Source organism: Ostrea edulis, chromosome 7 (assembly GCF_947568905.1).
Source record: "Ostrea edulis chromosome 7, xbOstEdul1.1, whole genome shotgun sequence".
Classification (NCBI taxonomy): domain Eukaryota; kingdom Metazoa; phylum Mollusca; class Bivalvia; order Ostreida; family Ostreidae; genus Ostrea; species Ostrea edulis.
The window spans coordinates 84,450,097-84,466,745 of NC_079170.1; the positions used below are offsets into that span (position 1 = coordinate 84,450,097).

The window sequence follows — 16,649 nt, forward strand, 5'->3', positions numbered from 1 at the left end:
ATTTTTGTTGGTTTTTTTCCCCAGAGGATATGTTCCAACACAATTTTTCTAAAGTGTTATGTTTAAAAATAAAGACGCCCCAGATTGAAAAAAAAATCTGTAGTATTCTAATAGCACTTTCAGGATTGTTGTTTCACTTGATGCCATTTTGAAAGTACATGCACAAAAGTTGCTGAAATTGTTCACGTTGTAAACTTTATTCGGAAACAATTTCAAACATTCAAAACGCCGCTATGGGATCCGCCAATGTTTTACCGATCTGTACATCCATCACCTTGGCAACGTGATTGCGGTTTCTGTGGATTTTGACATGAATGTATCTGTCTGAACCAGCACTAACCTAAACAACAGAAAAATAGTTCACTGAAAATACTTAAAACAACAAAGAAAACAACAATGTTAACAACATTGCAATCAGCAACAACAACAGCAATAAAAGCAACATCGGTAGCATAAAAACAACATCATGAACAAAAACAATAACCCTGATAAAAACTTCCAGTAACATCAAGCAATATCAGAGACACCACGAATTCATGTAAAACACCAATAACGTAAACAACAACAACAACAACATTATCGATAAAACATCAACAACAATAACAGTAGCGTCAATAACAATAGCTCATTATAACAACAATAACCGTAAACATGAATTAAACAACACCATTAACATAATCAACAAAAGTGTTAACAACTATAACAATTACAAAAACAACAGCATCCAACGATAACAACATTAGAACAAAAATATTTACAAAACAGCAACAAGATAAGAAGAACAGAAAACACGGACAACAACATAACAGCAACAACAACAATGGTAATAATGTTAATAACAAAAAAACAACAAAAAACAAAAGTAGCACTAACAACAACAGTAACACCAACAACACGAGTAACATCAGCAACAACAAAAACAGTGATATTTTGCAATAACAACAATAACATCACCACCAACAGCAGCAGTAACATCGTCAACAACCACGATAACAATTACGCTAACAACAGTGACAACGATATACAATTATAGACTGTTTAGCAGTTGTCACCCTGCGCGTGAGGAAAACATCACGAATTGTCTTCCTCCACGTGACCAGCCCTCGACCAATGAAATTGACCGTATTATTCTGAATGATAATAACATCTGTTACCTTTATATAGTAGTTTATTCCAGAGACCGCCTGCTCACGGAATGAGATAGCCTCGAACTGAGATAGTGGTTTTCCTTTTACGTATCCGTTTGGGAGTTTTCTTATGATGTCACCTCGAAGCTAAAGTTATGAAAAATGGTGATAGTAAGATCCGATTAACAATAATCGACAAAAATACTATTTTATCGCAGGATAATTTTGAAGTTCTGACCGGTCATTGTGGTATAGTTTAAGATCGAGTGTCCCAGCTCCGCTTATATATTGACTGCTTCAAATCCAAGATGTTGAATTTAAAATTAAGGAAGAATGTTACACCAGAGAAATTTGATGTAGACGAACAGAAGAGTACATGTATAACAATATATTGAAATTGATAAGTTTCAAATGTACTTTATTTTGTAAAAAAAAAAATCACTTTTAGCAGAAAGTAATCTGAATTTTTTTTTAAAAAAACCCTGCTAAACTCGAACTCGTGACCTATATTTCAGCAGATAGTATGCTAACCTACTAAGCTACTCAGCTAGTTATTTGAATTCAAAAGGAATAGACTAATATTGCTGATATTGCTTTTTTTCATTCGTGTTTGAAAAGGAAGTCAGCCATTATGACGATGTGGAGTACCTCCTTAAGACTCGCGGATCCTTCCCATGATACTGGTTCCCTGTCACGGTAAGCATTGACACGATAAAGAACCCTCACTGTTACGACCCTGAACGCTGAGCATATGTTTAAATTTGTGATACTTCATCTATATCTAAATATGAATGACAAATTCTCAAAGGGACGTAAAACAAACACTATAATGTGGGATGCAGCTGACGTATGTGATTGGTTTCTAGGCTAGTCTGATCATCGAAACGTCTAAGCCTGATGTATTTCTGTAGATAGTAGCATATATGTACCTAACGTTACATGGTTTAACGTACACAGCATGTCCAAACGAAATCCAAACACTTTCCCAACGGTACTGGCAATGTCTACGTCACGGCTATAGGGAAGGTACCGCAATAAAAAAAAAACACCTTCTCGATCAATACATTAACCAAATAGTGTTCCCCTTACGAAGCAATGGTTTTATGCTACAGAAGACATTTGTCTCATTGCAAAGAAATGGACATAACTAATTAAATGACTCAAATTGAATGAATAATGTCAAAGTTCCCAAAATATAACAGGTTTTAATCGACCGATTGAGAGCAGAATAAGTAATTTCTCTAATAATCATTGAGTGGATTGAAAGAAAACACCAATTGAAAGTAGGTATTTTCAAAGTTGATTTCATGTATTTTCATTTAAACCAAAGTCCATATTTGCGTTGAAAGAGGAATAATGTATTTCAAGCATTGTCCGTGTCTTAGAACACGCTAGAAAATATTTTGTCTTACGGAAATTGCAGTTAAAGACAATGATTCTGAACTACATAATTCGAAACATCACATGATATCCCGATTAAGACACTAATCCGACAGAAACATGCAACATCACACTATTTCCAAAATCGTACATGAGAGGAATCCTTAATGTGTCCCTAATGCAGAAATAAAGATTATGGTTATTTGATTAATAATTTATTTATTACTAGAGAATGAAAACGTGATTTTGTCTTACCACATTCACCATGCTTTTCACCGGTTTTGTGGCGGGCCGAATCTTTCCTAGCAAAGCACCGTGTACGCCATTGTGACTACAGACAAACATGCAAACTAGGAACGCCAGAGCGGAACCGGTGTGTACCTTCATAACGCCAAATGAAACGTACCCCCAAACCCAGCAACGGTAACACGTGTCCAGTAATCTCTTGAACACGAAATAACTGCATACATTCTTCAAATTTAGATACGTGAGAGATGCTAGCAAATAATCTAATTTATAATCCTCTCAAATATCTGAAATGCTCTTGAAAAAGCGGGGGATGGTTTTGCTTCCTCTTTGATCATTGTTTGCGGAGAAAACCCCGTAGAAATGTTGTTAGTTTTACAGCCACGTGATGAAACACCTGAGAACCTTCTGATTGGTTGGTTTTGATTTTCAGATTTCCGAACTTTTCTGTTGTATATTTCATTTCGACAGATCATCGAGAACACTTGTATACGCCGTACAGCTATTGTACGAAAACGAGTTGACATCAGGTGAAGTAATTTATACGTTTATGAAAACACAAAATGCGATGTGAGTTTATAATTGGAACGTACACATACATGTATGTAGGTCAAAATACATGTACTGGCTTTTCTCTCGCAAACTCTCGTTCCTTAATTTAAAAAAAGAAATGACCCCCCCCCCCCCAATTAGATTTTGGATCGCAGTTCGCAGTTCACTATCCGCAATTCAATAGTGAACTGCATTCCAGAACGCAGTTCGCAATTCAAATTTCTATATGCATAAAACAACACCACACTGGAATTATAAGGATGGGGTGTCAGTTACCAACCCCAAACACTGTGAAGAAATGGTGATGGTAATCTCTCTAGTTACGGAGATCCGCCCCTCCAATTTTTATGCATAACGTATTACACTTATTGAATAAACATCGGGTTCGGAATCATCGAAGACCCCTACCCAGGGGACTGCAATTTTTATGGTAGGGTGTTAGTGGTCCTCTCCCACCACTGTGAAGAAATGGTGATGTTACTCTATTTAGTTATGGAGATCCGCTCCTCAGACATTTTTAAATAACGCATTGCACTTAGTGAATAAACATCGGGTTCGGAATCATCGAAGACCCCTACCCCGGGGACTGAAATTTTTGTAGTAGGGTATTAGTGGTCCTCTCCCACCACTGTGAAGAAATGGTGATGTTACTCTCTCTAGTTACGGAGATCCGCCCATCCAATTTTTATGCATAATGCATTACACTTAGTGAATAAACATCGGGTTTGGAATCATCGAAGACCCCTACCCCGGGGACTGAAATTTTTGTAGTAGAGTATTAGTGGTCCTCTCCCACCACTGTGAAGAAATGGCGAGGTTACTCTCTCTAGTTACGGAGATCCGCCCCTCCAATGTTTATGCATAATGCATTACACTTAGTGAATAAACATCGGGTTCTGAATCATCGAAGACCCCTACCCCAGGGACTGAAAATTTTGTAGTAGGGTATTAGTGGTCCTCTCCCACCACTGTGAAGAAATGGTGATGTTACTCTCTCTAGTTAGGGAGATGCGCCCCTCCAATGTTTATGCATAATGCATAACACTTAGTGAATAGACATCGGGTTTGGAATCATCGAAGACCCCTACCCCGGGGACTGAAATTTTGGCGGTAGGGTATTAGTTGTCCTCTCCCATGACTGTGAAGAAATTGTGATGTTATTCTCTCTAGTTAAGGAGATCCGCCCCTCCAATGTTTATGCACAATGCATTACACTTAGTGAATAAACATCGGGTTCGGAATCATCGAAGACCCCTACCCCGGGGACTGAAATTTTTGTAGTAGGGTATTAGTGGTCCTCTCCCACCACTGTGAAGAAATGGTGATGTTACTCTCTCTAGTTACGGAGATCCGCCCCTCTAGGTTTTATGCATAACGCATTACACCTAGTTAATAAACATCGGGTTTGGAATCATTGAAGACCCCTACCCCGTGTATTGAAATTATGGTGGTAAGGTATTAGTGGTCGTCTTCCACCACTGTGAAGAAATGGTTGTGTTAATCTCTCTAGTTACGGAGATCCGCCCCTCCAATGTTTATGCATAATGCATTGCACTTAGTGAATGATCATCGGGTTCGGAATCATCGAAGACCTCTACCCCGGGGATTGAAATTTTTGTAGTAGGGTATTAGTGGTCCTCTCCCACCACTGTGAAGAAATGGTGATGTTACTCTCTCTAGTTACGGAGATACGCCACTCCAAGTTTTATGCATAACGCATTACACTTAGTGAATAAACATCGGGTTCGGAATCATCGAAGACCCCTACCCCGGGAACTGAAATTTTTGTGGTAGGGTATTAGTGGTCCTCTCCAACCACTCTACCACTGTGAAGAAATGGTGATGTTACTCTCTTTATTTATTGAGATCCGCTCTTCCAACTTTCTTTTATAACGTATTGCACTTAGCGAATAAACATTGGGTTCGGAATCATCGAAGATCCCCTAACCCAGGGACTAAAATTTAAGTATGGTGTTTTATTTTTAACTAGTAGATATATTGAACAGCGTAAAAACAAATATACAATTCTAGAAAACCATGATGTCTTATAGTAGTACTGTGGACATTGTAACATCAATTCTTTGTTATATTGCATTTCTGTTTCCATTTGACCCCGTATTAAGTTTGATCGATCCTCTTCTGATATCATAGGTTTTTGCAAAATCTTTATCTATTTAAATTTTGCACATGATTGAAATATATCTTTCAGAGGAACTTTATTCACTGAATAAAATAAAAAAAATTGGTAAACTTTTGATACTGAAAAAGTTTTAAATTTCCATAGATAATCAATTATCTATAATTTTAAAAATGTTGTCAAGGGCAATAACTCCTATGCTGGAATTTCCTCTACTGCATGTCTATGACACAATGCTTTCCCTAATATCCACAATTAATTTTTATTAGAGGGCGAAACCCTCTCATGGCCCGAAGGGCCGTGAGAGCGGAGCCCTCCTTATAGGTAACACGTATATACATGTTTAAAAGGAAAATATATGAAAATAATGAAAAATTAAACCATACATATTGAACTTGAAAAGTTTGGTAGCAATGGCGTCAATTCGAATATTAGTAGGTGGACATGTATTCCTCCATTTTGAATCTCGTCTACCCTGGTTCAAACGTTATGTTTGTAAATTTGCTAAATAGCGACGCTGAATATGACGTCACAATGTACTGTTTACATCAATTGCGTTATATTTCCAGCGTTCAATATATAGGCGGATCAAATATCCAAAATTAGGATGCTTTGATGAAGCTCTGTCCTCGTGCTAACTTTGAGTTGATTTTTGTCTTGTTTAGGATATAGATACTAATGCCAATACTTTTTGCTTCGCCCTCAAGCACGGTCACGCCGTAAGACATATTATATCTATGAATCAGATTTCTTAAACTGTTGACATTTAAAATTTGTCATTTCAACAAGTTTTTATTATTTTTCATCATTCTGTTCAACGAAAATGTGCAATTTTTTATGTTGATATATACTTCTGTTTTTGTATGTCTGACATCTTTAAAAGGGTGGCAACATACACATTTTCTTTGGTTATTGATTAGATTAAACTATATTGAGTGGAAATTAATACAGTTTTTCCACTTTTAACCATTAATATTAATAAGTCACATGAGGATCGACCCACCTTAAGCTGTACCCCTTACTCTATAAGGAATGAGAGTACCAAACCCCCGTATGCGTAACCCGGACGCAGTTTACCCCAAGATTGAGCGGAGGTATAAATGTCTAGGTGTTGCGTGATTGGCTAATATCAAGAGTGAAATTATTTGGAATTGAAAGAAATATTATAGAGGTTCAAATTAATTGTCAGGATGAAAAATTACCGCACAAAAACGAGAAATGACTGAGGAAATTACCATGGTAGGGGTGTGCTTAAAATGAAGTGTGTAATTTACTGCAGATTGCTATGTGTTGTAAAAAAGTACAAATATGGCCTATAAAAGGCACGGGACCCTATATATTTTTTGTCATTTTTTATCAACACTTGGAATGAACTTTGAAATGTTTGCGGTCATTTGTTTAAAATCGATATAGTTAATTAGTGAGAGGGCCAAAGGTTAACATTGAGGTCTATGGGAAATGAATTGGTACTCTTTTCCCATAAGTGTTGATGAGAAGAAAAAAAACTCACTTTCTGAGAAGGAAGACAAGAAACACATGCATGTATGGATCGATATTCTTGTACATGTACATGGGTTATGGGTAAGATTAAGAAGGTGTATTTTACTCTATTTCAGTTCATACCCCGAAATGAGCAGTGCGATAAATTTGTTCGTACGGACATCAAAAGTGAAAGGAAGTGGGGATTAATTGGGGTTTTGGTAAAACGCGGAACAGAAAATGGAATGGAATGGAAACGGAAATATTGTTTTGTAAAATCATTGAACATTTTAATTGGGGTTTTGGTAAAACGCGGAACAGAAAATGGAATGGAAACGGAAATATTGTTTTGTAAAATCATTGAACATTTTATGGTTATATCTTGACTAGTTACGGGGATATAATGAACATGATACATTATGATAATTTATAACACTTGAAACCCAATGATGCACATAATTTGAAGTCGATGCTGAACAATTTATTGACCAAGATTTACCATTCAAAACATTTTCATTAAAATGACTGTCAAGGAACCATTGCTATCATAACTTTAAATAAAAAGAAAAACAGCGTCAACTTTCTTAGTTGCAAAATTGTTTACAGATTTAACAAAAAACTACTAATCATATATATTGTAACACAGCAAAAATTTTCACCCCAATAGATAGTAATTATCAATATCCATGCAGTCAATAGAAAAAAACCCATATGATACACTGTATATCATATCAGCCCGAGTGACCCCATATCAGCCCGTAGGTCAAAGGCCCGAGGGTTGATATGGGGCTCGAGAGTTTATACATGCATGTCATATGAAATGGATTTTGGCACATAGTATTATATTTATCATATACTGTACTTTTTCATGCTTACAGATAAGATAAGATAAGTTTTATTCCAATTTTGGACCCAGAGGGCATAACAGCAAGACAATTTATAAAGAAGGAAATTTCAAAAAAAAGAAAGAAAGTTTACAACATTACATGTAGCTACAGGTTACATGGACTGCAAACTACATGTGGATGTAGCATGTTGGGGAAACGAGTACATACATATATGAATTGCTAAACATGTGTATACACAAGTAAATGGACAATATCAGTATTATACAAACATATGGATAATAAACTATAATGATTTTTGCTGTTTTAAAGCATCACTTCTTTTTCTGAAAGTTTGAACTAATATTCACTCAATTTAACAATTACTGGTTTGTCTTCATTAATAATCAACCAAGTAAATTTGTCCTTATTTGTTAAATAGATAAACTTTTTGTTGAGCTTGTATATACCATTAAAAAACATATTTTTCTCTTCAACATGGAATGGAGGAAATGAAATTCATGTTTTACACAATTAAGGTTACATAATTAACATATTCTTTTGTTTCTTTCTAAAAAAATCTTCTGGCCAGAATTGGTTTTTATAAATTCAAATCTTCCTCTTTCAATTCGAAGGTTATGTGCACTAATTTGAAATCTACATAGAGTTTTTCTTAATTCTAGTGATTCTAAAAATATATAACTTTCCATAGTAAAGTTTTTTTTATACGAAAAATATGTTGTGAGTTTTCCTGATTTCTGACTCTCTTCTTTTTTGACCAGTAAAGTAGAAATTGTTTCGGTACCTGATTCTTCGTTTGTTTTTTGAAAAATGAGAATTTGAGGTTTTTACAATTGGGTACCAAGATGCCCATTCCCCCCCCCCCCCCCCCGAAAATAACTAACTGCTTATGTTTTGCAGATGTACGATACAATATATGATTAAAAACAATAACCCATTTATCATATACCGTACATTATCATGCTTAGATATTGATTTGATCCAGCGTAGGGCTGATCAGTTCAAATCAGTCTTGACGCTCGACGTCGTCGTTTGAGCGCAAATACCCGCATCGATATTCGAAATATCGCATGACAGTGATTGATCAAATGTCAACAGACGTAAGTCTTTCTGCTTTGTTGTTTTTCTAACATTCAGTATAATAAAACAAATATTGCATGTAGTTGATGGTAACATTGAAAATTTTCACCCCTCGAGAAACCATTATCAACCGCGGCTACGCCTAGGTTGACAATGGTTTTCTGAGGGTGAAAACGCCCCCAACCCCCTAAAAATTTCCAAGTTTAGGTTATAAATCAGTGCGTACTATAAAAAAGAGGGAAAATGAATAACTGTATAGAGATTCCGAGCTGATTAAATTTTTTCAGTAGAAATACTAGTATGCGTTTCTTGAGAATTGTTTATACATACCTTGGTTTAATTTTTTGCAGTCACTCCTTATCTCCCTCCCCGAAGTCATGCATTGATTTTTTATTGTCTATTATAATTATTTTAATCTACTTTCTTATTTAAAAAACGAGAAACATCTGTTGAGGCAAGAGGTGCAACATGTGATGGAATGGTGCAAGGGCGGGTCCAGAGGGGGGGGGGGGGGGGAGGGGGGGGGGGGTCCAGAGGGTCCGGGACCCCCCCCCCCCCCCCTCTGTTAAGCAAAAACATTAAGTTGTTCAATTTTAACGAGATTTTGCGTCGAAAGGATATGAAAGGTGGATACTTACATGTAATAGCATCATTCAAATTTATCAACACCAGTACATCATTTAATTCCAAGATGAATAAGACGAGACGCTGATGTATATTTACGATATTTTCGTCAGATACAAGTATCACTTAAAATTGTTAAAAATTATATGTAACATAAAAGTTTTGTTTAAGAAATAGACAATTTAAAAGTAAAAAAGAAGTGCCAGGAAATGCTCAGAATACAGGATTTTGCACCATTTACCGCAGGCCCCTGGCCTATAGGGAATAACTTTTAAATCAGCTTTTTTAAAGATAAATCAGATCTGAGTATAGGAATAAAAATTACTAGAACGTGAGAAACAATTTGCAGGTATAAACTGTCTCTAGGTCTCCCTAAAATGTTAGGAGCACAAGCAAAGTACATGTAGATGGAAATGGGTGGGGTTGGAGATAGCTGCAATAATGTAGCCCTATCCAAATTTTTTTTTATTCTGACGTTTTCGGGATAGGGCTACAATTCCATAGGATCTCCGTAATGGTGCAAAATAATTTTATGAATAACCGATAATAAACTCTGTGTATTAGTCCCAAATGTTGTTTACACCAAAAGGAGTACCAACTTTGTGCTCGGGCATGTCTAAAAAAAGGTGTTTTTCATTAAATATAATGTACAGCATGCAAAATTCTTCGTCTGCTCCGCCATGTTTGTTATCGCGAGATCTCGTAGGTAGATCTAATGAAAGCCTAAACATTCACAATCAGCGCGAAAATGTAGTTACTCGAGCCACCTCGACAAAGAAAGGAAAATCATATTCTTGAAGAAAGAATTTACACTCTGTTTTCGGTTTTTAACTTGATATTTAATTCAAACCTTTTCAATACCGACGAAATAGCTTTCGCCTCCATACTTGTCCATTGATGTAAATACTACCTTATATGGCATATGTAAATGACTTGACAATCGGAAGTTGAAACTTAAACATGGCGCACAAACATGAATCGAGGAATTGGAATTTATCGAAATTGTTGAAAACGGTAGAATAGAGCCTCACAAATCTAAAGTTGCAGGTTGTAAATTTATATATTGACAAAGAAACATAGAATATCATTTTATTTACGTAAAGAAAGTCAGGAAATGTTTAGAATGAGCGCAAATGTTGCGGGAGTGAATCACTCCCGCATTTGCACCATTACGGAGATCCTAAGGAGTTGTAGCCCTCTCCCTAAAAAGAAAAAATCTGAGAGGGCTACATTATTGCAGCTAAGTTGGAGATTGTGAAAAGTGGCTGACTGATCGATCAAGTGAAAGACCCCCCCCCCCCCCCATCACAAATCCTGGATCCGCCTATGAGGTGTATGTAAGAGGGATTCAAATCCAAGAAATACAAGTAGATGGACTCAAATCACAGCTCAATGACGATGAAATAAGTTTGACTAGAAAGAAATTTACTGATGATAACTTTTGCCTCATTTGAGTAGTGTTGATAAAGGTGTGTTTCTGTTTGTAAGAGGAGATGTAACTTCGCCTATGAAGGCTAATTATATGGTTAAATTTTACTCTTAAAATTCATGAGCTTTTGGGGGGCTTCGCTCCCTGGGCCCCCACCAGGGCTTTTTCCTAGACCCACTGGAGGCCTTAGAGTGGCCCCCAGACCCCCTGCCTCTGGCAAAATACCACGCCACGCCCCCTAACCAGAATGCTTGGATCCGCCCTGCAAATGTGCGTTAATGATGTTTTGCCAACGGGGGAAGGGGGCATTTAAAGTATGTGTGTTCTTTGCATTCGCTACCCATAGGTTTCGCTGCTCGCCAACACATCTGTCAATGCCGATATTTCAAAATTCTTGTATTTAATTCCCAAAAGTTTGATTTTAGTCATAATGAAGTATTTTCTTCCGATTTTTTGGTGTTATCTTGGCTACATTAATCATTCGGTTTCGTTTTCCGTTCCGTTCCATTTTCCTCTCCCCCTTTTAGCAACCCCCAAAGTGTTTCAATTGGTCAATATGCCCCCTAATTCGAGATGTAAAAATGATGTATAAATCATTCAATTCTTGTAATGGGTGTTTAATGATAGATTGGTGTTTTCGGTACGTATCCGTATGCAGACTTCGCTGCAGACGTTCACACCTTTCATTTATGAAACGCCTCAATTCTCGACATCCAGTGTACAAACATATGGAGCGCCAAATTAACATAAACTCAAATAATTGAAGATATCTTCAATTATTTGAAGATATCATCAATTCATTTGATGCGCGCAACAATTGAATTAAAGATCTCTTCAAATAATTAATGATATCTTCAATTTTGAATTATTGCGCGCATTAATTGAATTGATGATAGCATTAATTCTTCAGCTGAATTGATGCGCGCTTTAATTGAATTAATGATCTCTTCAAATGAATTAATGATATCAACAATTGAATTGATGCGCGCTACAATTTAATTGAAGAGAGCAATAATTGATATAATGGGCGCATTAAATCAATTGCTGAGAGCAATATTTGAATTGATGCGCGCATTAATTCATTTGATGAGAGCAATAATTGATTTAATGCGCGCATTAATTCAATTAGTGCTCTCTTCAATTTAATTAATGATATCTTTAATTCATTTGAAGAGAGCATAATTCTTTTAGAGAGAGCAACTATATAATTAAAGATATCTTCAATTCAACATATCCACAATTGAAGTAATGATCTTTTTAATGAAATTGCTGCTCTCTTTAAAAGAATAGATGCGCGCATTAATTCCTTATACAAAAGCATTGTAAATGATTTAAAGATATCTTCAATTGAATTAAAGAGATCATCAAATTATTTATACCGAGCTCTAAATTAATTATTTCTAGCAATATTTCTACTAAATTGATGCTCTCATCAAATGAATTGAAGAGAGCAATAATTGAATTAATGCGCGCATCAAATCTATTATTGCTCTCATTAATTGCATTAATGCGCACATCAATTGAATTGAAGAGAGCAATAATTGAATTAATGCGCGCATTAAATCAATTATTGCTCTCATTAATTCAATTGATGCGCGCATTAATTCAATTGATGAGAGCAATAATTGAATTGAAGCGCGCATTAGTTCATTTGATGAGAGCAATAATTGATTTAATGCGCGCATTAATTCAATTAAAGAGAGCAATAATTGAATTGATGATTTCTTCAAAGAATTGAAGATATCTTCAATTATTTAAGTTTATGTTGATTTGCCGCTCCATACAAACACCTTTATTATTCTCGGGTGTTGCTAAACGCGGAACGGGAGACGGAACGGAATCGAATTTAAGAAATTAGAATGATTAATGTATGTACAATGTAGATAAGATAACGACAAAAATTCGTGGGGAAATGATTCATTTTGATTAAAATCAACAATATGGATACTGTTTACAAGCGAAAAAACAACTCTTAAAATTTTGCATCATAAATTGATTAAGCAAGATAAGTTAAACGTTTGTATAAGAATTTACAAAGATTTTTACAGGAATTTTGAAATTTCGCCATTGACAGAGGTTTTAGCGGGCAGTTCTCTACCCATAGGTGTCACTGCTCGCTAACACCTCTGTCAATGGGGAAATGGAAAAGAACACACGTGTTTTATAACACCCCCCCCTACCGTGGCTGAACGTCATTAACGCACATGTACATGAATTTACACATAAACCGTGTATGTGTCTATACAGGGAGTGTGATATGTATAAAACAACGAGTAAATTCATGATCTTATTAAGTCAACAAGTTAAACATCTTGTGTTTGATTTATTATTTTGTAACTAACAGAGAATTAATTACCACAACACTCCAATCCGAAATAGGCAGTTCATTTCTAAACTAAATACTTGTATAGCTTAACATTTAGATCAAAATGAAATGACTTTGAATTCCATTCAAGCATACATTCTGTGTTAGCCTTTTAGCTATTTAATATATTATGAAATAAATATGTTAATTACTCATACTACATTGCATGGATCGTAAATTTCACCTTAGTTTTCATTGGTTCTGTTTAAATCTTTCTTTCCCGCTGAATCTCATCAGTTTCAACACTAATCCGCAGGATATCGGTAAATGTACGAACTTCACATAGATTCGTCCCAAATGAAATGTTATAAAGTTGACAACGATTGAAATAAAATTGCAGACGTTTTCTCGTTTAATCAGTGACTCATAATATTGTCCGTCTTCTGAAACAAACGTACTAATTTGTGGCCAGTTACAACATCCGACACCGGTAATAAACTTCATCTTTACTAGCCATAGGTTTTGGGTCAACTGTGCCTTTGTGGACGGATATTCTTGGCTAGCGAACAGAATAATTATAGAGTAAATCAAATGAAGTTATAGTATAGGTTTTGAACTTATTATACCCCCCGAAAGAAGTTCAGGGGGGTATATAGGAATCACTCTGTCTGTCTGTCTGTCTGTCCGTCAGTCCGTCTGTCTGTGCAGATTTGTGTCCGGGCCGTAACTTTTTTGTTCTTTCACTTAGGCATACCATATTTGGCACACAGGTGGATCACCATGAAACGATGTGTCGAGTACCTTCATGACCTCTATATGACCTTGACCTCAAGGTCAAAATTAAAGGTTTTTACAACGGATTCGTGTCCGGGCCATAACTTCTTTGTTCTTTGATATAGGCATACCATATTTGACACATGAGTGTATCATCATGAGACGATATGTCGTGTACCTTCATGACCTCCACATGACCTTGAGCTTTGACCTCAAAGTCAAAAGTGATTATAGGGTTTTGACATAGTCATACCATAAGGCATGGGTGTATCACCATGAGACTATGTGTCATGTACATTCATAACCTCTTTATGACCTTGACCTTTGATCTCAAGGTCAAAATTATAGGTTTATACCATGGATTTGTGTTCGGACCATATCTTCCTTTTTCTTCTACAAAGGCATACCATATTTTTACACTCAGGAAAGAGGTAATTTATACCTATTCACAACACCCTTTGGGAGATTGAGGTAAGCGGGGGGTATTCTTAATGACAATTCCTCACAGTACCTCTTGTTTTATTTTTCATTGAGAGGGAGATCGATAGCTACATGTACATGTAGGCTAGACACGTAATATCGTTTTAGAAGGGGGTGGGGGCAGTCCTAACCTTGATCGGACGAAAATTCAACATGTAAATAAAGAAAAATTGGGAAATAAAATATATCAAAATGAAAGGGAATGGGTAAATAATCAGAAAGAAATACAAATAACAACAATACCATGGTATTGTTAATAAATCTGTCTACATGATCAGGAATATAAATAGAAGTAAGTAAAATGCAAATCGTCAAATTATTTTTATCTATAGCGGATCTCCGTAACTAGAGAGTAACATCACCATTTCTTCACAGAGGTGGGAGAGGATTACCAATATCCTACCACCAAAATTTCAGTCCCCGGGGTAGGGGTCTTCGATGATTCCGAACCCGATGTTTATTCAAGAAGTGTTATGCATTATGCATAAACATTGGAGGGGCGGATCTCCGTAACTAGAGAGAGAAACATCACCATTTCTTCACAGTGGTGGGAGAGGACCACTAATACCCTACCAACAAAATTTCAGTCTCCGGGTTAGGGGTTTTCGATAATTGCGAACCCGATGTTTATTCACTAAGTGTTATGCATTATACATAAACATTGGAGGGGCGGATCTCCGTAACTAGATAGAATAACATCACCATTTCTTCAAAGTGGTGGGTGAGGACCACTAATACCCTACCTTCAAAATTTCAGTCGCCGGGGTAGAGGTCTTCGATGATTCCAAACCCGATGTCTATTCACTAAGTGTTATGCATTATGCATAAACATTTGAGGGGCGGATCTCCGTAACTAGAGAGAGTAACATCACCATTTCTTCACAGTGGTGGGAGAGGACCACTAATACCCTACCTTCAAAATTTCAGTCGCCGGGGTAGGGGTCTTCGATGATTCCGAACCCGATGTCTATTCACTAAGTGTAATGCGTTATTTAAAAATGTCTGAGGAGCGGATCTCCATTACAAAAGAGAGTAACATCACCATTTCTTCACAGTGGTGGGAAAGGACCACTAACACCCTACCATAAAAAATTCAGTTCCCTGGGTAGGGTTCTTCGATGATTCCGAACCCGATGTTTATTCAATAAGTGTAATGCGTTATGCATAAAAATTGGAGAGGCGGATCTCCGTAACTAGAGAGATTACCATCACCATTTCTTTACAGTGTTTGGGGTTGGTAACTTGCACTCCATCCTTATAATTCCAGTGTGGTGTTGTTTTATGCATATAGAAATTTGAATTGCGAACTGCGTTCTGGAATGCAATTCACTATTGAATTGCAAATAGTGAACTGCGAACTGCGTTCCAAAATCTGAAAGCCGAATAATGTATGTCCTCGCATTTTGCACTGGTCCCAACTCCCCACTAAATATTGACCGATCCGTAATGATTCTTGTTGACCTACAAGTCTTTTGAACAAAGAATCAGATTTACAGCCAAGTACTGCTGCTACTCAATTTTGAACTGTTATATATTTTTTTTATATCCGACTCGTACTTTGTATATCTAAAGACATTCTTTAGCGAAAACAATTTGAACTTTAATATGGTGTCTCCTGTCTTTAAAGGTTGTCAACATTTGCATGCAAGGTGAAGATAACGAACAGTGATCAATCTCAAAACTCCTATAAGCAATACAAAATAGATAGTTAGGCAAACACGAACCCCTGGACACACCAGAGGTGGGATCAGGTGCCTAGGAGGAGTAAGCATCCCCTGTTGACCGGTCACACCCGCCGTGAGCCCTATATCCTGATCAGGTAAACGGAGTTATCCACAGTCAAAATAAGTGTGCCAAAAAGGGCTTAACAATCGGTATGAAACACGTCAGACAGCATTTGACCCAATGATAGGTTGTATTGACGAACTAGATCTTTCAATCGAGACTGTTGAAACCCCTGTACCACCAACTTATTTGTCAGTAGCTTACCTAGATTTAAAGAATGACTATACGCAGAACAAGCTCTTGCATATTGAATCAGTTGAGATATATAAACACCATATGCAGGTGATAATGAAATATCTCTACATAAATATGGGAAGTTGACGATGGAGAAGCTGGAATCATCCCGTTTGTCATACAGTTGAGTTGTCAGTTTACCGTTAATGTCTACTTTCAATAAAATATCTAA

General features: G+C 36.5%; 1 protein-coding gene across 1 annotated transcript; it reads right to left on the minus strand.

Moving 5' to 3' along the window:
* Positions 1-3: 3 nt before the first annotated feature.
* Positions 4-2,848, minus strand: LOC125656207 (cystatin-A-like). Its single transcript, XM_048886805.2, has 3 exons — positions 2,763-2,848; positions 1,155-1,274; positions 4-340 (listed from the first exon to the last, which is right to left on the minus strand). The coding sequence occupies exons 1-3, from the start codon at positions 2,772-2,774 to the stop codon at positions 221-223; spliced, it is 252 nt and encodes an 83-aa protein (XP_048742762.1). The 5' UTR covers positions 2,775-2,848; the 3' UTR covers positions 4-220.
* Positions 2,849-16,649: the final 13,801 nt, after the last annotated feature.

Coding starts and splice junctions, on each gene's coding strand:
- LOC125656207 (XM_048886805.2), bottom strand. Junction 341..1,154: donor GAATAAACTACTATATAAAG/GTAACAGATGTT, acceptor TCTGTTGTTTAG/GTTAGTGCTGGTTCAGACAG.